This window comes from Gorilla gorilla, chromosome 19 (assembly GCF_029281585.2).
Source record: "Gorilla gorilla gorilla isolate KB3781 chromosome 19, NHGRI_mGorGor1-v2.1_pri, whole genome shotgun sequence".
Taxonomy (NCBI): Eukaryota; Metazoa; Chordata; class Mammalia; order Primates; family Hominidae; genus Gorilla; species Gorilla gorilla.
Genome location: NC_073243.2, coordinates 23,306,620 through 23,328,109, shown reverse-complemented (window position 1 = coordinate 23,328,109; position 21,490 = coordinate 23,306,620). Strand labels below are relative to the sequence as shown.

The following is a 21,490-nucleotide window of genomic DNA, read 5'->3' as shown; positions in this document are numbered from 1 at the left end:
GGTTTCAGCATGTTGGTCAGTCTGGTCTCGAACTCCTGACCTCAGGTGATCCGCCCTCCTAGGCCTCCTAAAGCGCTGGGATTACAGGTGTGAGCCACAGTGCCCAGCCCGCTTTTCCCTGTTTGTAGCACCTATTATCTTACGGATTTATTTGTTTGCATGTCTGTTGTTGATCTCCCTGACTAGAATACTAGGTAATCAATAAACATATAAAAATGTTTGTTGAAGGAATGAGAAATGCCTCTTGGGCTTGTAGTTTAGACTGGCTAAAAGCACTGAGATGGGGAGTAGGGAGTAGGAAGAGATTGTTCTCCTGGGAGATGGGCCGGGAGGTTCCTTGAGGATGGGACTTGACTCAGCAATTAAAGAACTTTCAGATCTGCAGGGACCTGCGCTGAGGCCCAAAGGTCATGAGGTCGCCGATGATAAGAGCTTCTTGGACTGTAGCTGGGCAATGTCGGAGGCCCAGCACCTCCAAGAGACAAAGAAATCTGAGTTGAGTTTCCCTTCCAGCCGGCTCCAAGCCTCCCAGAGACGCAGGGACTGTCCCATTCCCTTCGTCCACTCCCACCCTTTCCAGCCACCTTGCTCTGCTCTTATCCCCATGCTAGTTTAAGGACGCTGGGCATTTTTTGCACTCTGCAAATCCCTCACCAAACTGAGCAAAGTAGTCTGAAAGAAATCAGTCTTCCTCAAGGAAGGTTCAGGCCTGGGGTCCTCAGACAACCAGGGGCTCCGTGACAATCTGTGACTGCAGAGCAGTCCAGGAACACCGGCCTCTCCAGGTTCGGGTCCCTTGTTTATCAGGCCCAGCTTGGTGGGAAGCTAAAGGCATGCAGAGGAGGGGAAGGGGAGCAGGTCTGAGTCTTCGGCATGGCGGGGAACTCAGCCCGGCGTGGCGGTGGCAGCGGTCTCAAGTGATCCACAACTGGGCAGCGTAGCTGGGGCTGGGGGCCGCTCCCGGCGTGGGCAACCGCAGAAGCATTGGTGTCCCCAAGCTAGGCCAGGGTGGGTTTCCGTTCATCGGCCCTGCGTGGGCAGATCGGGCGCTGCGGGGCTGTGCCACCTCGCACCCTCTGAGGAACAAAGGGCCTGGCTGGGTGCGGGTACCCAGCCGTTAGGTTAGAAGCGCCTTCGGGTACCCTTGACCTTCGCTGGCCCTGAGAGACCCGCAGCAGCCGGAGAATGTACTGCTCTCGCGAGGTTTTCCGAGAACGCGGCGCCGAGCCCGCGTATACGGTTACCACGGCAACTGGGCGGTGCCTGAGCGGGCGGGAAGGGGGCGTTCGTCTAGATTTGTCGGCTTGCGGGGAGACTTCAGGAGTTGCTGTCTCTGAACTTTCAGCCTCAGAGACCGCCGCCCTTGTCCCCGAGGGCCATGGGCCGGGTCTCAGGGCTTGTGCCCTCTCGCTTCCTGACGCTCCTGGCGCATCTGGTGGTCGTCATCACCTTATTCTGGTCCCGGGTAAGACCCACGGCTGCACTCAATCCGTCCCCATTCCCATCTCTGAGTGGTCCTAGTCCTACCCTGCCCCCTCCCAGTGTCTTACCCTCTTGGGTTTTCTTGTTTCCCGCCGCCCCCAGGCCTGCCCTGCAGCCTGCCCCTTTTTCACTTCTCTTCCTGTGCCCTGCTCCCAGGACAGCAACATACAGGCCTGCCTGCCTCTGACGTTCACCCCCGAGGAGTACGACAAGCAGGACATTCAGTGAGCTCTTGGGACGGGGTGGCCAGAACGAAGAGGTGGTGGGAGTGGAGGGGTCTTAGAAGAAGTCCAAAGGCCTGGGCCAGTCCACTTCCTCTCTGCAGGCTGGTGGCCGCGCTCTCTGCCACCCTGGGCCTCTTTGCAGTGGAGCTGGCCGGTTTCCTCTCAGGAGTCTCCATGTTCAACAGCACCCAGAGCCTCATCTGTATCCTTTCTGCCTGCCCACCTTTCCCACACGACCCACTTCTATCAGGACTCCCTTCAGCCACCTGACACAATAGTGTCTGCTGTAGCCAATCCTTCCAGTTCAAAGATCTTCAACCATGTGCTAAATCCTGCTGTTTACTAGGCACTTAAAATCCCAAAATGAGAGTAAAATACAGTTTTTGGCCAGGCATGTTGGCTCACGTCTGTAATCCCCGCACTGTGGGAGGCGCAGGCAGGAGGCAACATAGTGAGACCCCATGTCTACAAAAATAATAGTAATAATAAAAACCCCACCGTTTCTTTTTACCGTGAGGAGGAGGTAGATACAAATCTGTAATTCAGTGTGATAAGCACTGTGCTATAGAAGTGTGTGAAGATAGAAAGCACAGGCAAGGCGCGATGGCTCACGCATGTAATCCCAGCACTTTGGGAGGCCGAGGCAGGTGGACCACCTGAGGTCAGAAGTTCGAGACCGGCCTGACCAACATGGTGAAACCCCCGTCTCTACTAAAAATACAAAAATTAGTCGGGCGTGGCGGCGCACTCCTGTAATCCCAGCTACTCAGGAGACTGAGGAAGGAGAATTGCTTGAACCCGGGAGGCAGAGGTTGCAGTGAGCTGAGATCGTGCCACTGCACTCCAGCCAGGGCAACAGAGCAAGACTCTGTCAAAAAACAAACAAAAGATATAAAGCACAATGGGAACTCAGAAAAGGCAACGGAAGCGAGCACTGGGAACTCAGAAGAGGCAAAGGAGATGAGGCACATGGGTCAGAGAATTGTGGACCGGGAGGACCAGGACACTGGAGGCTGATTCCAGCGCATATTAAGTCGCTGTCAGCACTCCTTTGTGGCATAGCAGAAGGAGAGCCTACTCTTACCTCTCATCTGAAGGATCCAGGCTGGCCCACAGATAAGGGGTAGGGTAGCCTGAGGTCCGATCTGTGCAGTCACTTCTGGTCTCTCCTCACATGACTGTCCTAAAATTCAGAAGTCAGAGCTGCTGACTCTAGCCCTTGAAACATGGTGAGGGAGCAAGGGATGAACCTGAATGCAGATGCCAGCCCCACCACTAGCCTTTTCTGACCCATCACTGTCTGTCGATCCAAAGACTTTCCTTAATCTGGTGCCTTCCCAAGCCATTGGGGCTCACTGTAGTGCATCCGTGGCCCTGTCCTTCTTCATATTCGAGCGTTGGGAGTGCACTACGTATTGGTACATTTTTGTCTTCTGCAGGTGTGGTAGCATCCAATATTTGGGGATGAGGGAGGAAGGTTGGCCCTAAACCTGAAGGTTTTTCCCCTACCCAGCCCTTTCCTCCATGTGTGAGATACCAGATCCACTCAACATCCTGTAGTCTTTTAAAGTTTCATCCCCTACCCCCCATGCCACCTGCCCTACACTTTCAGAGGTGGGGTCTCTGGTTTGGAGATTTGGGTATTTATATTGAAAGGGTTTCTGAATCTACCACTTGCCTTGGTAGTGCCCTTCCAGCTGTCACTGAAATGGCTTTATTCGTCACCGTCTTTGGGCTGAAAAAGAAACCCTTCTGATTACCTTCATGACGGGAACCTAAGGACGAAGGCTACAGGGGCAAGGGCCGCTTCGTATTCCTGGAAGAAGGAAGGCATAGGCTTCGGTTTTCCCCTCGGAAACTGCTTCTGCTGGAGGATATGTGTTGGAATAATTACGTCTTGAGTCTGGGATTATCCGCATTGTATTTAGTGCTTTGTAATAAAATATGTTTTGTAGTAACATTAAGACTTATATACAGTTTTAGGGGACAATTGAGATGGCTGAACTACTGAAGAAAAAAAAAACAACGCTGTTTTCTAGTCCTGCAGACCGTAAGATACTTGGTATCGCTTCTATTTTGGTTATTACGGTAGGTGCCTGGCGGAAGGGAGTGGGCGGAGATATGTAAATAGAAAGTGCGTACAGTTAGAACGTCCGGCACGTAACTGATCGGAGCATTCTGGGAAGAAGTAATTTATTCCTTTTCGGCAGCCGAATGAAAAAAAAATTTTAAAAAATGTGCAAGCAAATATGGCAAAACAACTGGAAGGACGCTAAATAATAGGATTGCTCATACCAGCGCGTTATGAACTCACCCTAGCTTGTAACGGAATCTTTTACACTGAGTGCGGAATGTCGCCTGTTTATGTGTATCGTCAGGTGGGATAATCCTTACCTGTTCCTCCTTTGGAGGGCAGATTAGAATATGATGATTGGAGATGCATGAAACGTGATTAACGTCTCTGCGTAGTCGGGACTTACAACACCCTGATTGCTCCTATCTGATTCTCTCTGACGATCATTTTCATTTGTTACGTTGACTGATAGATATCCATAGACGTAGTTACTCGTAGTTATGAAGTTCTGACTGTGATAATTTCGCTGTTTGTGTGTTTTGCAGTTTTGCTAAATTTGCTTGTTCTTGAAAATTGTGATTTGGTTTTTGTTGTTTTCTAGAATTTAGGGAGTGAAATAATACAAATGGACTCATTGTTTTTTGTTGTTTGATAACTTTAACGCTCACTTCTCAGGAAACATTGCACATCGGTAAATATCTGTAGTCTTGTGCACATGGTTGTTGCCCATAGGAACTGTATTTCTTTTTCCTTGAGGTAGGGTCTTGGTCTGTCGCCAAGGCAAGAGTGCACGGCGCAGATGTATATACATGGTTACATTTGTTTTTGGAGAGTTGGTTGTTAAAAATCTACCAGTACACCCCCAAGAAACTGATCATCACCAATGACTTCTTCCCAAATCCAGAGTCACTTTTCAGACTTGAGATTGACCTCTCTTCAGCATATGGTATGTTGACCACCCCCCTCTTTTTTTTTTTTTGAGACAGTCTCACTCTGTTGCCCAGGCTAGACTTCAGTGTGCAGTGGTGGGATCATGGCTCACTGCAGCTTCAAACTCCCAGGCTCAGATGATCCTCCTGCATCAGCCTCCCAAGTAGCTGGGACTACAGGTGAGCACCACCACACCTGCTTAAGTTTTAAAATTTTCTATAGAGACAGGGTCTCACTGTGTTGCCCAAGCTGGTCCCAAACTCCTGGGCTCAAGCCGTCCTCCCCACTAGGCCTCTAGGCCTCCTAAAGTGCTAGGATACAGGCATGAGCCACCGCGTTTCTCCCACTCCCCTCTTTTGCACTTTTTTCTCCCTTAGTTTTGAAACAGTGGTTCACCTGGTTTGCCTACTATTATACTGTTCTGGTTGTTCCTTCTTACATTAATTCAATAAATACTTATTGAGTACCTGCAGTGTGTCAGTTACTGGGGACATAATACTGGGTTGTCTCTTCTGCTTCCCCCGTAAGTGCTGGTGATCACTGCTCTTCGGGTGACTTCATCCATCTCTTGTTTTCAAACATCAACTAGATGCTGCTGGTTTCCAGATCTCAGCTCACTTATGTGAGCCCTAGCCCAGGGCCAGGACTACAGGAACAAGCTCTGCAGGCAGACTGCCTGCCGGGGTCCCAGTGTGGTTTTTTCTCTTTTTGGCCGTGTGATGGGCAGGAGGTCACTTTCCCTCTTTCTGCCTCAGTTCCCTCATCCACACTCACACTTTTTTTTTTTTTTTTTTTTTTTTTTTTTGAGATGGAGTCTTGCTCTGTCGCCCAGGCTAGGGTGCAGTGGCGCGATCTGCAACCTCTGCCTCCCTGGTTCAAGCGATTCTCCTGCCTCAGCCTCCCGAGTAGCTGGGATTACAGGCGCCGGCCACTGCTGTCAGGGGAGAAGGGTAGCAGAGTGTCAGGCCTGTGGTAACTGCTCAGTGTTTTTTCCCTGAGTTGACTGGGTCTTGGGATTCTCCCATCATAGTAGACATCTGTTTTTGCCAGTTCAGTATCCATCCTTTCTTTCTGGTAATAGCACCACCATTTTCTCTTTTTCTTTTCTTTTTCTTTCTTTCTTTCTTTCTTTCTTTTTTTTTTTTTTTTTTTTTGAGAGGGAGTCTCGCTCTGTCGCCCAGGCTGGAGTGCGATGGCGCAATCTCGGCTCACTGCAACCTCGGCCTCTCGGGTTCAAGCGATTCTCCTGCCTCAGCCTCTTGAGTAGCTGGGATCACAGGCGCGCGCCACCATGCCCGGCTAATTTTTGTATTTTTAGTAGAGACGAGGTTTCACCATGTTGTTCAGGCTGGTCTCGATCTCCTGACCTTGTGATCCGCCAGCCTCGGCCTCCCAAAGTGCTGGGATTACAGGCGTGAGGCACTGCGCCCGGCAGCACCACCATTTTCTTTTGGGAGACCCTCCCTTATTCTTAGTCTGCGTGGTTAGGAAGAGGCTGACAGCCATTCCCTCCCTACCATTCCTCTCTAGGCTCATTCTGTTTTCCTGGGCGCGGTGATTGGTTCAAGCATAAACCTTGACAACAGGACTATTGCTGGAACTTTTGGGAAAAGAGAAGCCTGGACTCTTCCTGGAAATAAAAGCATGCTATAAAATAAAATAATTAGCCTGGGCGCGGTGGCTCACGCCTTTAATCTCAGCACTTTGGGAGGCTGAGGTGGGCAGATCACCTGAGGTCAGGAGTTCAAGAACAGCCTAGCCAGCATGGTGAAACCCCGTCTCTACTAAAAATACAAAAATTAGTCGGCCGTGGTGGCGTGTGCCTATAATCCTAGCTACTCGAGAGGCTGAGGCAGGAGAATCGCTTGAACCCGGGAGACGGAGGTTGCAGTGAGCTGAGATCGCGCCACTGCCCTTCAGCCTGGGTGACAGAGGGAGTCTCTGTCTTAAAAAAAAACACAAAAACAAAAGCATAAAAGTATTCAAATAAATCTTGGAACTTTTAACCTTATATTTTGAATAACTTAATTTTTTTTTTCTTTTTGAGACGGAGTCTCGCTCTGTCGCCAGGCTGGAGCGCAGTGGTGCGATCTCGACTCACTGCAACCTCCGCCTCCCGTGTTCAAGCGATTCCCCTGCCTTAGCCTCCCAAGTAGCTGGGACTACAGACATATGCTGCCACGCCCGGCTGATCTCCCTTCCCCTCCCCTCCCCTCCCCTCCCCTCCCCTCCCCTCCCCTCTTTTTTTTTTTTTTTTTTGAGATGGAGCCTCCCTCTGTCGCCCTGGCTGAAGTGTAATGGCGCGATCTCGGCTCACTGCAACCTCCGCGTCCCAGGTTCAAGTGATTATCCTGCCTCAGCCACCCAAGTAGCTGGGATTACAAGTGCGTGCCACCACACCTGGCTAATTTTTGTATTTGTAGAAGAGACAGGGGTTGAGGGGGAGGTTCACCATGTTGGCCAGGCTGGTCTCGAACTCCTGACCTCAGGTGATCTGCCCACCTCAGTCTCCCAAAGTGCTGGGATTACAGATGTGAGCCACCGTGCTTAGCCCTATTATTATTATTTTTGAGACAAGGTCTTGCCCTGTGGCTCAGGCAGGAGTGCAGCGGCATGATCATAGCTCACTGCAGCCTCAGCTGCCCCAGGCTCAAGCAATCCTCCCACCTCAGCCTCCCTAGTAGCTGGGATTACAAGCACCTACTGCCACTACTGGCTAATTTTGATGGCTTTTTTCGTTTTGTTTTGAGGCGGAGTCTTACTCTGTCACCCAGGTTGGAGTGCAGTGTTGCCTTCACAGCTCACTGCAGCCTTGACCTTCTGGGTTCAAACAATCCTCCCACCTCTGCCTCCGGAGTAGCTGGGACCACAGGCGGGTAAAAACACACCCAGCTAATTTTTTAACTTTTTTGTAGTGACGGGGTCTCGCTTTGTTGCCCAGGCTGGTCTCGAAGTCTCAAAGTATGGTAATAAAACACTGAAGGCATAAATGAAAACACTCACACACTTTAAATATATATTAGAATGTTAAAACTATGCATAGTAAAAAAAATTATAAGCAAAAGTTAAAGAATAGATGATAATCTAGGGGGAATATTTTAAATTCATATTGTAGAGAAAGGACTAATTTTGACATATATATATCTACAGATTTACAAGATAAATACCAATAACCCAATAAAACTGTACAAAACGTTTCTACAGAAATTTCACTGGTAAGGAAATAAAAAAACTCTCAACTATATGAAAAGATGCCTAACCTCATTCATCAATGAGAAATGCAGATCATGTTTCAACTTAGCATATTTGTAATCACCAAAAAGTTTCATAGAGTGTTGGAGGGGGTGTGGGCAAACAGGCGTTGCCTATTTGCTGGTGGGAGTAAAAGCTGGTAACACATCTATGGAGAGCAATTTAGCAATTCCCATGAAAATCAAAATCACAAACACCTATTCCTTTGACCTAGAATTTATTTTTGTTATTTTTATTGTTTTTGAGACAGGGTCTCACTCTGTTGCCCAGGTTGGAGTGCAGTGACATGATCATGGCTCACTGAAGCCTTGGGAATCCTAGGCTAAAGTGAGCCTCCCACTGCAGCCTCCCAAGTAGCTGGGAATACAGGTGTGAGCCACCACACCTGACTAGTATTTTCATATCTAAGAATTAGCCCTACAGATTTGCACACAGTTGAAAGGGGAATGTGTAGGATATTCTCTGCACCTTTGTTTGTATTGGCAAAAGGCTAGAAACAACCTAAATGTCTGTCAGTAGGGGACTGGTTACATTCTGATACATCCATACTGTGGAATACTACGCCACCAGAAGAAAGGGAATTTTATGCAGTATAATGGTACAATATACAAGATACATTAAGTGACAAAAGCAAGGTGCAGAAAAGTGCATGTAGTTTGCTTCCATTGGTGTAAAAAAGGGGAAAACTACAAACATGATTGCTTACATATGCATGGACCACTTCTGAAAGGAGGTGCAGGCAACCGGGAGTATTGGCTGTTGTGAGAAAGCAGATTGAGTGGCTGGGATACAGGGTGGGGGAGAAACTTTCTGCATATGCTCTTTTGAACTTTTGAAATTCTGAAGATAAATTGTGTGTGTGTGTGTGTGTGCATGTGTGTGTGTTTAATATACAAGGTTGAGTGCAGTGGCTCACACTTGTAATCCCAGAACTTTGGGAGGCCAAGGCAGGAGGACTGTTTGAGCCCAGGAGTGTGAGACCAGCCTAGGCAACATAATGAGACCCCCATCTCTACAAAAAATTTTAAAAATTAGCTGGATGTGGATGTGGTGGTCTCCGCCTGTGGTCCCAGCTACTTGGGAGGCTAAGGTGGGAGGATCACTTGAGCCCAGCAGTTCGAGGCTGCAGTGAGCTTTGATTGTGCCACTGCACTCCCTCCTGGGTGACAGAGTGAGACCATGTCTCTGAAAAAACAAATAAAAATTTAAAAACTATAACATTTTTGGGGCCGGGCATGGTAGCTCACACCTGTAATCCCAGCACTTTGGGGGGTTAAGGCCGGAGGATCACTTGAGGCCAGAAGTTTGAGACCAGTCTGGAAAACATGGTGAGACCCCCCATCTCTATAAACTAGATATAAATATATATAAAACTATAACATTTTAAACAAATGTGAGCCTGCAGCTGCTTATGTTGCCTGTGTGGAAATGAAGCTATGCCAGAGGCAAGCATAGCTGAAGAACAGAGAGACAGATCCCCGATGGCATCTTTTGAGGACCTGGATCCTGCTGTTTCTAGCTGTGTTCTAGTTACAAGATTCTTCTTTTTTGGTTTAATCCGTTTGAGGAGGGTTGGCAAGTGTCTTGGTCATTAAGTCCATCACAGCAAAGATCATGCTGTTTTAATAATCTCTCTTTGTGTTTATTATTGTAGCTTCTGATACCAGCACAATGCCTGGCATTGTAGAATGAGAGAGCCCTCACTTAACAAATGAGAAAAATGAGGCCCCAGGAGAAAGGCATTTGCTCCAGGACACCATGCAGAGTGGGAAAGCTGGGACTAGAACCCAAGTCTCCTGACTGTTAGGCCAAATCAGTTGACTCAATTAAACAAATGTTTATTGAACACCTGCTACCTGCCAGGCTCTGGGCTTGGCATGTAATATGGAAGGTAATAAGATGTCAACCAGGTGCCGTGGCTCATGCCTGTAATCCCAGCACTTTGGGAGGCCGAGGCAGGTGGATCACCTGAGGTCAGGAGTCCGAGACCAGCCTGCCCAACATGGTGAAACCGTCTCTACTAAAAATACAAAAATCAGCTGGCCTTAATGGCAGGCGCCTGTAATCCCAGCTACTCAGGAGGCTGAGGCAGGAGAATTGTTTGAACCCAGGAGGCAGAAGATGGCACCACTGCACTCCAGCCTGGGGGACAGTGAGACTCCATCTCAAAAATAATTAAATAAATAAATAAAAAGGAAGATGTGGGTTCTTGACAACCTCTCTATCTAGAGGAGAATTCCTCCCCCTTTCAAAACAAGAGGAGCTTGTTAAACCCAGTGAATCTCTAATGAATGGAGGGTTGGAGAGTGAGGGACTGGAACCAGGAGTCCTTTCACGCACCCAATCCCAGGAGATTCTGATCTGCCTATGTCTTCTCCCACCCATATAGGGCTCTGGCATGTGGCACCCCGACCACCCACACTGCCCTGTTCCCAGTGGCCAGGGGCCTGGGCCTGCTCTGCTGGCTGGTTCCCTGGTCGAACCAGTAAAAAGTGATCAGTGCTTCGCCAGCCCAACTAGGACTGTCCTTACAGAATACTGGGCACATAGGTCCCGCCCAAACACATCCTTCCCGTTAGCAGTCTATCTGCCTGCTATGCACTCACCATAGTTTATTATTCATTTGCCTGCCTCGTTTCTGGCACTGTGCTTGGTACTTGTTCAGAGAGAACTTCACATATTAAAAAGATACCACTTTATGTGTTTACATTATGCTTTAATACAAAAAGAGACACATTCTTGACCGGGTGCATTGGCTCACGCCTGTAATCCCAACACTTCAGGAGGCCAAGGTCGGCAGATCACCTGAAGTCAGGAGTTTGAGACCAGCCTGGCCAACATGGCGTAACCCTGTCTCTACTAAAAACAGAAAAATTAGCAGAGGTTGTAGTGAGCCAAGCTTGTGCCACTGCACTCCAGCTTGGGTGACAGGGAGACTGCCTCAAAAAAAATAATTAAAAAGGCCGGGCACAGTGGCTCACACCTGTAATCCCAGAACTTCGGGAGGCCAAGGTGGGCGGATCACCTGAAGTCAGGAGTTTGAGACCAGCCTGGCCAACATGGCGCAACCCTGTCTTTACTAAAAATAGAAAAATTAGCCAGGCATGGTGGCGGACGCCTGTAATCCCAGGGACTCGGGAGGCTGAGGCAGGAGAATCTCTTGAACCCAGGAGGCAGAGGTTGCAGTGAGCCGAGATCACGCCTGGCGAAAGAGTGAGACTTCGTCTCAAAAATAAGTAAAAATAAAAACAAATTGAGCACATGTGGCAATCCATGCCAACTGTCTGGCACACAGTCGGTCCCTGGAGTGTCCCCTCCTTCCAGGAGCCCAGAGCTGGACAGGCAGCTCTGAGAACCTTCTGGCCTGGAGGGTTCACCAGACGTCACAGCTGATTGCAATGGTGGAGGGCTGACCTTTCTATTACTCATTAGAAGGCCTTTACTTCACAAGCTGCACTGAGAGACACACAGGCCTCTGAAATTAATTATAAGTTCAGTCAGGTTTGATTCATGTGGATGAAGCAAGTTCATGAGTCAGTGTGGGAACGACCCAGCTCCTTTCTTTCTTTTTTTTTTTTTTTTTGAGACGGAGTCTCTCTGTAGCCCAGGCTGGAGTGCAGTGGTGCGATCTCTGCTCACTGCAAGCTCCGCCTCCCGGATTCACGCCATTCTCCAGCCTCAGCCTCCCGAGTAGCTGGGACTACAGGCGCCCGCCACCACGCCTGGCTAATATTTTGTATTTTTAGTAGAGATGGGGTTTCACTGTGTTAGCCAGGATGGTCTCAATCTCCTGACCTCGTGATCCGCCCGCCTGGGCCTCCCAGAGTGCTGGGATTACAGACCTGAACCACTGCGCCCGGCTGACTTCTAAACCAGTAATTGTCTGAAGAGAAAAAAAAAATTACGAAATAAGGCCGGGCGTGGTGGCTCACGCCTGTAATCCCAGCACTTTGGGAGGCCATGGTGGGTGGGTCATCTGAGGTCAGGAGTTCGAGACCAGCCTGGCCAAAATGGTGAAATCCCGTCTCTACTAAAAGTACAAAACAATTAGCCAGGCGTGGTGGTGCACTCCTGTAATCCCAGCCACTTGGGAGTCTGAGGCAGGAGAATCACTTGAACCCGGGAGGTGGAGGTTGCAGCGAGCCGAGATCGCACCATTGCACTCCAGCCTGGGCAACAAGAACGAAACTCCATCTTAAATATAAATAAATAAATAATAATAAAAATAAAAAATGAAAGAAAGCATTTATGAAAGTGTGGTCTCGGCCAGGCGCGGTGGCTCACGCCTGTAATCTCAGCACTTTGGGAGGCCGAGGCGGGCGGATCACGGGGTCAGGAGATCAAGACCACCCTGGCTAACACGGTGAAACCCTGTCTCTACTAAAAATACAAAAAATTAGCCGGGCGTGGTGGTGGGCGCCTGTAGTCCCAGCTACTCGGGAGGCTGAGGCAGGAGAATGGCGTGAACCCGGGAGGCGGAGCTTGCAGTGAGCAGAGATCGCGCCATTGCACTCCAGCCTGGGTGACAGACAGAGACTCTGTCTCAAAAAAGAAAAAAAAAAAAAAGAAAAGAAAAAGAAAGTGTGGTCTCTGTTGCCTACATCACCATCACCTTGAGCCCCTACATCCTTTGAATGAGTCTTGGGGGTGTGCCCTAGAAAATCATTGGCCAATTCCCGCAGCCGGTACATGTAGAAGCCAAATCTGAGTTATGCAAATACATTATTTTTCTATTGTTCAACTTACCTCTACTTGGGTCTCCATTCTACCTGCCTGCAGAAAACATTCTCTCAGTCACTTCCAGGTGAACTCCATCATCCCACTCCTTCTCCCACCTCCACCATTGATCTAAATTTGGGGAGTTCCTCTGAGCCACAGCCTAGGTGGGGTGGGGTGGGAAGGGGCTGCTGGATGAGAGTCCTCTTTCTGAGATGAATCCTCCTGGGCCCTTCATCCCTGTGGGTCACACATGCCCTCATTTCTACTCTGCTGCTGCCGTCCCCACGATCCAATAGCAATAGCACGACCCCTGGCCTTGACCGTGTATCTGGGGCTCTGTCCCTTCCACATCACCCCCAAACCAGCATCAAATGTCTTGTCTGGCTCTGCACTAGGCTCCCCTCAGTTAGTGCAGGGTGTCCAACTGGGGGCGGAAGGGCTTCCTGTGCCTGCCTCTTCCAATCCTCCATGTCTTATTTATACCCTGACAGACACTGAGGGTTTTGAACTTAAAAGGCTGGAATTTGGCATCTTTGTTCTCTGACTAGAAAGAGGAATCATCTCAAGACCAAAAAGCAGGAGCCAGCATCTCATAGCATGATCTGAGACCCCCATGGAAGCTGCTCTTTTCTTTCTCATCACATAGGCTGAGCCACCCGGGACTGTCAGTGCACAAGGACCAGGGACGCGGCTGCTCCTCTGAGGGGGAGGAAGCCAAGAGTATCTTCTCTTAGATTGGGCTGAGTTCCCACACCCAGCACACACATTCCCTGCTCACTCACCTCCCACAGACAGCTGGGAAATGACACCTCTGGTGACAGAGCCACTCTTCGGGCTTCTGTGGGGAGCGGGTGGGGCACTGCAGTGGGGGAGGATCTCACACCGGGAGGCCCTGGGAAGCCAGGGTGGGGGAGGGAGGAAGCTGGTTCCGGTTTGTCTTAGAGATCAAGGCCATCAGCCTCCCTGCACCTTCCAGGGATATAGTAAGCACCCCCACCCCAGGGCCAAAGGGCCTCGCCTAAAATGCCTCCTGCACCCTTGAGGCTTGCTTTGACCCCCTGCACTCCACCAGAGCGACAGCTCCCCTGGTCCCATCTTCTCTGACAAGCTGGGTGGGAGTGTATACAGCTGCTGGGTGTGCTTAGAGGTCCTAATGGAGACCAGCCAGGGATAATCTCCTATGTTATCCACATCAAGCCATTTAACAAATATGGATTTAGTACCTACATATGCAATGTATTTGGGGTCCAGAGAGAGGAGGGCAACGGTCCAAGGTCACACCTGCGAGGCGAATACGCATGTAAAGCAGCACCTTGTAACCTGTGCCCACTGTGCCTACTACTAAAGAAAAAAAAATGAGAGAAAAAGAAAAAAAGGCTTTTTTTTTTTTTTTTTTGGCCCAGGCCCTGTGCCTGGGACCAAAGCCTGAGCCCTTTCCTGCAGTCGGGTCGCTGACCCAAGCCTGGGGCAAAGCTAGGTCTTGGCCAGTCAGCAGCCACCACTTGAAGCAGCCCCTGCCCCCATCACCCCCGGCAGCCTTGTACCCTCCTCCTCGGGGTCCTCAGCTCACCCCACCTCAGTCGGGCCTGCTCCAGCGGTTAAGTACCCCTAGTCTGAACCTTAACCGTGAGGCGGGGCAGCCCCCTCCCCACACCCTGTAGACACTCCCCCGTCCTCCGCCCCCTGGACTTGTTTGGGCGGGAAGATCCTGCCTCATCTTTTCTTCCTACCCTCCTACCCAGTGGCCAGGGACCCCAGGCTTCCTCTGAGACATCCACCAGAGGTGATGGGTTGGGACCAATCTCCCCCACTCCTCTCCACCCTAGCAGCAAGGTCCCCGCTCTCGATATTGCCCCAGCACCTGCACTGGCCCTCTCTGATTTCCCAACTCCAGCCCATTCCAAGTGCTGAAGGCGGGTCGCTAGGTGCTGGGACCTGGGCGCGGGGCAAGACCTTGGGCTGTGTGGGGTGCAGGCTGGTTTACCGGGTTCACGATTGAGGGAGTGGTCTGGGGGTTAGGTGTCGGGCCAGGCTGCGTTGTGCTCTAAGGGGCAGGTGGCAGGCGGTTTGGGGGCGGCTGCGGTCAGACAGGGTGGGGTGGCGGTGGGTTTGGGGAAGCCGCAGCAGCCCGCCTTGGGGTCCCGCGAGTGCCGAGGGAGCTGCCGGGGCATGGTGGCGCGGGGCCCGTGGTCCTGCCCGGCACGACCCCCGCCCCGCAGCGCCCCGCCCCCGCGGCCCCGCTCCCGACGCGTCTCCCGCGGCGCCCCGCCCCCGCCCGCAGTGCCCGGATGCGGGTGACGCGCGGCCGCCATCTTTCCGTCCCGGGCAGCCAGCGCCAGTCGGAGCCAGCGCGAGCCGCCGCCGCCATCACTGCCGCTGCCAAGTCCTCCGCCCGCTGCCCCCGCCATGTGAGTCGGCCGCCCGCCACCCTCACCGCGCTTCCCTGCGCCGGCCGCCGCCCTTGGCAACCGGCCGTGGGGAGTGCCCGGGGTCTCTCCTGCGTTCCCCGCGCCCCGGGGCCAGGCCCAAGCCGGTGACTGCGCGCGGGCGGCCGAGGAGCCCCGCGTCCCGGGCTGGCCGGCTCGGGCGATGGCCGCGGGAAGGAGCGGACCCAGTGTCCTCCTGCCCCGCCCCACCCCTGTCACCGCGGCCGCCTGTCTTTTCGGGTCGACCTGGATCGCATCTGTGAGGTCGCCCTCAGTTGACAGGCGGGGAAACTGAGGCCGGGGGGAAGGGGGGGCCTCGCTCAAGGTCACGCAGCTCATCGGCGGCGGGGCTGGACCGAGACCAGGGCTTCCATCGGGTGGCCTTCCTCCCGAAAAGGAGGACTGGAGGGACGAGGATGGACAGGTGGATGGGCGGAGCCCTGGCTGCGGGGCCGGGAGGCTGCAGGCCCTGGGTCTTAATCCGTCCCTGCTCCTCAGGTCTGCTACCGCTGCCACGGCCCCCCCTGCTGCCCCGGCTGGGGAGGGTGGTCCCCCTGCACCCCCTCCAAACCTCACCAGTAACAGGAGACTGCAGCAGACCCAGGCCCAGGTGGATGAGGTGAGTGTGGGGAGAGTCAAAAGCAGTAGGAGGGACCCTGGGGGTTGGCGTATAGGTGTAGGGGCCCATGTTGGTTTGGGAGTGATGACAGTTCACGCCTGTGGGTTTGCGGACAAAGATACCATGCCCCATCCCTGTCTCCCTGTCAGCACGCACTTGGAAGGGCGCTGGGGGTGTTAATCAGCTTTGCTGGCCTGGGGTGTGCCAGCCTGGGCAGGTGTGCTCTGGTGATGGACAGAGCGCCTGAGGTTCCATAGAGGGAGGGTGTTGCTATGACATCTGAGATGTCACCAGCATGCCCCGATGTGTGCTCCTTGCATGTCCCCAGGTGTGCTAGGCATGTTCTGTGTGTCCTTGGCATGTTAACCTGGCAGCATCAGGGTGCATGTTCCATGTGTGGCACAGTGGGCACATGTTTGAGGATTGCCCTCACTGAGGGGGGCCTTGGCATACCCCCCTGCCTCGTGGGCCCTTCTCCCAGGTGGTGGACATCATGAGGGTGAACGTGGACAAGGTCCTGGAGCGAGACCAGAAGCTGTCCGAGCTGGACGACCGTGCAGATGCACTCCAGGCGGGGGCCTCCCAGTTTGAAACAAGTGCAGCCAAGCTCAAGCGCAAATACTGGTGGAAAAACCTCAAGGTAAGGGTGGGGACAGGAAGGAGGACTGGCGGGTGAATGGGGTATCATAGTTTGTCTTACTGATCCTCGCCTCTCACCCCCAGATGATGATCATCTTGGGAGTGATTTGCGCCATCATCCTCATCATCATCATAGGTGAGTAGGGTGAGAATGGCCGGGGCCCTTTCCCTGGAGAGGTTTCCCCAGTGGATTCTAGGTTTTGAAGGTTATTAACCTAGTTTTTACTCTTCAGCCAAAAACACATATAGCTGCTAATGGCAATTCTGATTCATCTAGAGCCAAAAACTTTGATGTTATTTAGCCTGCATTTTGCCTGGTTCTTGGCAGTTTTGTTAACATTTGGAAATAGGAAAGCTGGTGTATCCATTGAGGACCCTTTAGGCCTAAGAGCCCAGTCTGAGAACCCTGGAATTGAGGAGTGGGAGAAAGGAAAGGACCAGGGGCTTGAGACATGACCAAGAAGCCAACCACCCCATTATTTGAGAGCTTGCGGTCTCAGAGGCTCAGAGGATTAGGGTCTGTGGCTTCAAGGCCATACCATGGAGCGGAAGGGACCTCAGAACCTACCTGACTAGCCCCTTGCTTTGTAGATGGAAAAACTGAGTCCAAGAGAGGGTGTCAGCCAGCTGGGGAGTGGGGAGGATTGGAGCAGGGCCAGGCCTGACACACTGCTTTCTTTTTCTCTCTCTTTCTCTCCCCTCTCCCTCTTCCTCATCTTCTTCCCCTCTCTCCACAGTTTACTTCAGCACTTAAATCCCCGAGGAGTCTGCCCTGCCTAGAGAAGGGCCTCTCCCCCCACCCTCAGCCGTTCCTCCACCTCTCAGCCATATCTTTCAGCCCCCCCCTCCCCTGGATCCGTGTGTGTGTGTGTCCGTGTGTGTCCCCCTGTAAATAGCCAGCTGTTATTTATACATATATAATATTATATATATTTGGTCTGTTTGTAGTTTTATTACTAGATGATTTTTCCGGTTGTCCTTAACACCCCTTCCTGAGGTTCCCTTCACCTCCTCTCTCTTGCCTTCCTTCCCTTTCCCTTTCTTCCTGACTAGCCCCAAGTCCCTTCATTTGCATCTGCTATGCAATAGTCCCTCTCCTTTCCTTCTTCTTCCCTCAGATTTAGCTGATCCTTCCTCGCACCCTGGCCTTCCTTTCCTCTTTCCTCCTCCCTCTCCCCATCATGCTCCCTCTGCCCCGCCCTCAAAAAAAAAACACAAAAAACAGCACCTGTCCAGGCTTCCTTAGGTGCATCTTCTTTGTATCCATTGGGAGGCTCTGAGACTGGCCCCACTTGGTCCTAAGAATCCCAAGGTTTTTGGGAGTGTCCAGCATGTTAATTAGCGTATCATTACATACTGCCATCCCTTTCCATTTCTTTTTGTTCCATCACTCTTCTCTCAACCTGTGTTTCTTTTTTTACTGAGGAGTTAGTCCCCATTAGTTCTTGTATCATATTTTCATTTGCACATTACCCGCAGGTGGTGGGGAGCCTGGGCTTTTGGGGAACCAGGCTGCTCTGGCCCCCAGCATTGCCTCCTCCTAGCCCCTCTAGTCCAGTTTGCCTCCCTTACCCTCATTTTCCAAACCTCTTGTACCCTCCTCTCCCTCCCCCAGCTGGTATGTAAGTGTCTTGAAGTTCAGTATGTTATGATGGACCAATAATTCTGCCACTTGGGGTTTCTCCCTACATTCCTGCTCCCCAGTTTTCATGTGGGGTACTCAACTGACATTCCCATGGGGTTTCCCTCCCATCTGCCTGATCCACCTCCTCCTCCCACCAGGAGAGTTGGGGGTTGGCCACAATTGATCTCTTTTGAGAGGGGTGGCTACCAGTGTGTGTGTGGGGGTCATCACTGCCTTGGGGAGGAATGGGGCAGGGCAGAGAATCCCCCCAATTCCTGCCTGAAATCTCTGGCCTCACCCCTGCTGGGGGTTGGACTGAAAACCCTCCTCCCCAACTTGGGGGGTGTTGCCCCATCACTGCCCAGCTCCTCTGACTGCCCCCCCCTGAATTTAGGGTGGGGGTACTAGTCACTGCCAATGTGTGTATGGGACTTGCTGGAAAACGGGGATGCTCGCCCCTCTCCAGGACTATTGAGCCCAGAGAGAGCTGTCCTCTCATTGGGTGAACTGATTGAGGAAGGGTCTGTTGTCTTTTTAAATGGCACAATTTTAAGGGTTTGAGGGTACAGTCCCTTAACCTGCCACGGGAGGGGGCCCCCAAACTTTCTTCCCCCCACACTTCTGGTTTTCTGTGTGGAGGGGGAGCAGGGATATCTAAGCTGTGGTGTGAAAGGGTAGGAGAGATGCTGGAGGTGGGGGTGCTGTGTTCTAGACCCCCCATATTATCCCAGTGTCCCCTGCCCCCCTCTTCCCCCACCCCATGCCCCCAATTCTGTGGCGCATCCAGATTGTGAAAATGTACAATAAATGTGTAATGAGTAACCAGGTGTTGTCTAAGATCTTTTTTATTTTTTCTATCTTTTTTTTTGGTGGGGGGAGAATAAGATCTTTTCTTAACCAATGGGAATAATATTGGATCGGAAGGTATACCAGGAAGGTTGACAAGATACATTGGTAATGGACTGGACTTTGCAAGAGGCCCTGACCTTGGGCAGGGCAAAGTGTGATTCTCAAAGTGGCCACAGGGGGGCACTAGGAGTTGGTAATGGGAAGTGTCATAGCCAGCCCCTGTGTCTCTAAGCCCGGTGCGCCCTATGGTCTAGGGTTCCCAGCTTTCGTTTCCCTTTACTGGGGCATGTTCCTGCTGTTGGACTCCTTTCTACTCCTCGATTTAACTTCTAGACGCTCTGCAGTGGCTCCCGTGCAGCAGTAGATGAAGTGGTTGGCCATTTCTGTGAAGCATGTCTTCCCCTCTGTGCCTAACCCAGTGCCAGCACCCAGACGGGGTTAGTAAATAGTGGTTTAAATAGGCTCACAGAGACAAAGCTGAGTATGTTGTGGAGCTGCCTGTAGATGGCCTACTACCCCTGTACTCTGTTGTATGACTTGTGACTTTAGACCCCACACTGAACTGCCACAGCCTGTAGGTCCAGGAGGCCCCGATGTGGCATCTTAGTATCCCTGTTCCCAGGTGCTTCAACAATGAGTGGCCGGCCGCGGTGGCTCACGCCAGTAATCCCAGCCCTTTGGGAGGCCGAGGTGGGCCGATCACGAGGTCAGGAGTTCAAGACCAGCCAGGCCAACATAGTGAAACCACGTCTCTACTAAAAATACACACAAAAAATTAGCCGGGGATGGTGGCGGGCACCTGTAATCCCAGCTACTCGGGAGGCTGAGGCAGAGAATTGCTTGAACCTGGGAGGTGGAGGTTGCAGTGAGCCCAGATCACCCCACTGTGCTCCAGCCTGGGTGACAGAACGAGACTGTCTCAAAAAAAAAAAAATCCACTTAACACGATGTTGAACAAATGAGAGTATATTTTAGGTAGAGTGTGGTGGCTTACGCCTGTAATCCTATCACTTTGGGAGGCTGAGGCAGGCAGATCATTTGAGGTCAGGAGTTCAAGACCAGCCTTGCCTACATGGTGAAACCTCACCTCTACTAAAAATACAAAAAATTAGGCGTGGTGGCATGCGCCTGTAATCCCAGCTACTTGGGAGGCGGAGGCAGGAGAATCGCCACTGCGCCCGGCCTTTTTTTGTTTGCTTTGAGACAGTCTCGCTCTGTCACCCAGGCTGGAGTGCCCTGGTGCAATCTCAGCTCACGCAACCTCCGCCTCCTGGGTTTAAGCAATCCTTGTGCCTCAGCCTCCTGAGTAGCTGGGATTACAGGTACCCACCACCGTGCCCGGCTAATTTTTGTGGGGATTTTTTTTTTTTTTTTTTTTTTTTTTTTTTGAGACGGAGTCTTGCTCTGTCGCCCAGGCTGGAGTGCAGTGGTGCGATCTCGGCTCACTGCAAGCCCCGCCTCCCGGGTTCACGCCATTCTCCTGCAGTAGCTGGAACTACAGGCGCCCGCCACCTCGCCCGGCTAATTTTTTGTATTTTTAGTAGAGACGGGGTTTCACCATTTTGGTCAGGCTGGTCTTGAACTCCTGACCTCGTGATCCGCCCGCCTCAGCCTCCCAAAGTGCTGGGAATACAGGCGTTAGCCACCGCGCCCGGCCGTCGTTTTTTGTTTTTTGTTTTTTTTTTTTTTTTAGTAGAGACAGGGTTTTACCATGTTGGCCAGGCTGGTCTCAAACTCGTGACCTCAAGTGATCCACCCACCTCAGCCTGCCAAAGTACTGGGGTTACAGGCGTGAGCCACCGTGATTCTTATAATTAGGTACACAATCATTATCAGAACGTCCAACTTGATTGAAGTCTTACTATATGCCAGGCAGTGCTCAGGATTTCGCACTTCCAACTCAAATCCCTTCCAGGTTTAAGAGTTCCCATGGGCCCCAGGACCCGCCTGCTTTATAGTGTCGGGGACTTGGGTTCAAGTTTTCGCCTTGTTACTGACTAGCGTGTTACAGGCGAACAGATTATGTAACCCCCCTGGATCTCGGTCTCATTTGTGAGGCGGGGGGAGTATGTGAGCTGGCCTCCTCAGAGTTGGTGAGAAGCGCCTGGCCTGGCCCGCACAAAACGATCAGGAAGAGGCTCTCTTATTTTCATCGTCACCAAGACACCGTGCTGAGATCTGAAGACCGCTTCACCCTTATACTCTCACCTTCCAGCTTCAGGGAGCCTCGCGGGGGGGACCCAGGGCCAGAACCCCAGCGCCAGAGGCGCCCTTGTCACGCCCGGGTCTCTGTACAAAGTGCGCCTTACACGCTGCCACCGCTCACGTCTGCGCCTGTGTGCAGGTCACGCTCGCTGCGCCTGCGCAGATTTAGCAGCCATGGTTAAGAGTGTCGTCAAGGAAAATCCCCAGCTTCTGGGTAAACAAGTTGCCGCGTGAGACCGCCGGCACGTGTACCCTACAGCTCCAAGACCTCTCAGCCTATGAGAAAGCTTGGAGAGCGGGACTGGCATTTACGTCACCAATCTTGGCAGGTCGGGGGTTATTTCCCCAGCCAATAAGAGCTTCAGAAGTGTTGAGGGCGTGGCTTCCGGTCAGACTTCCAATCCCCGCGTTGGGGCGGCCCCTCTCTCACGTGTATCTCTCCCGCCC

General features: G+C 51.9%; 2 protein-coding genes and 1 non-coding gene across 8 annotated transcripts; all 3 read left to right on the top strand.

Moving 5' to 3' along the window:
* The first annotated feature begins 1,232 nt into the window (after positions 1-1,232).
* Positions 1,233-5,176, top strand: TMEM107 (transmembrane protein 107). Of its 5 annotated transcripts, none has more exons than XM_004058542.5 (5): positions 1,233-1,465; positions 1,639-1,706; positions 1,808-1,908; positions 3,049-3,145; positions 3,393-5,176. In XM_004058542.5, exons 1-5 carry the CDS (start codon positions 1,379-1,381, stop codon positions 3,460-3,462), a joined length of 423 nt encoding a protein of 140 aa, XP_004058590.1. In that variant the 5' UTR covers positions 1,233-1,378; the 3' UTR covers positions 3,463-5,176. The 5 variants fall into 5 exon arrangements, with proteins under 5 accessions (XP_004058590.1, XP_018868460.1, XP_055223410.1 ...); XM_019012915.4 differs by having other exon boundaries at positions 1,253-1,465; positions 3,049-3,124; XM_055367435.2 differs by having other exon boundaries at positions 1,253-1,465; positions 1,790-1,908; positions 3,049-3,124.
* On the top strand, positions 4,078-4,211 carry LOC115931327 (U8 small nucleolar RNA). The gene has a single exon (XR_004067834.3). It is a non-coding gene; the product is annotated as a U8 small nucleolar RNA (small nucleolar RNA).
* A 9,765-nt stretch (positions 5,177-14,941) lies between the features above and the next one.
* On the top strand, positions 14,942-18,811 carry VAMP2 (vesicle associated membrane protein 2). 2 transcript variants are annotated; one of them, XM_004058540.4, is made up of 5 exons: positions 14,942-15,089; positions 15,606-15,726; positions 16,208-16,366; positions 16,450-16,501; positions 17,103-18,811. In XM_004058540.4, coding segments are annotated over exons 1-5 (351 nt in total). In that variant the 5' UTR covers positions 14,942-15,087; the 3' UTR covers positions 17,120-18,811. The 2 variants fall into 2 exon arrangements, with proteins under 2 accessions (XP_004058588.1, XP_018868912.1); XM_019013367.3 differs by having other exon boundaries at positions 14,969-15,531.
* The last annotated feature ends 2,679 nt before the right edge of the window (positions 18,812-21,490 follow it).

Bases quoted from the DNA above. Each gene is read 5' to 3' on its own strand.
- VAMP2 (XM_019013367.3), top strand. The intron at 15,727-16,207 runs GTGAGTGTGGGG...CCCTTCTCCCAG, and splicing joins CCCAGGCCCAGGTGGATGAG to GTGGTGGACATCATGAGGGT. The intron at 16,367-16,449 runs GTAAGGGTGGGG...TCTCACCCCCAG, and splicing joins ACTGGTGGAAAAACCTCAAG to ATGATGATCATCTTGGGAGT.
- TMEM107 (XM_055367434.2), top strand. From the start codon at position 1,379: ATGGGCCGGGTCTCAGGGCTTGTGCCCTCTCGCTTCCTGACGCTCCTG. The intron at 1,707-1,789 runs GTGAGCTCTTGG...GGCCTGGGCCAG, and splicing joins TACGACAAGCAGGACATTCA to TCCACTTCCTCTCTGCAGGC. The intron at 1,909-3,048 runs GTATCCTTTCTG...TGCCTTCCCAAG, and splicing joins CAGCACCCAGAGCCTCATCT to CCATTGGGGCTCACTGTAGT.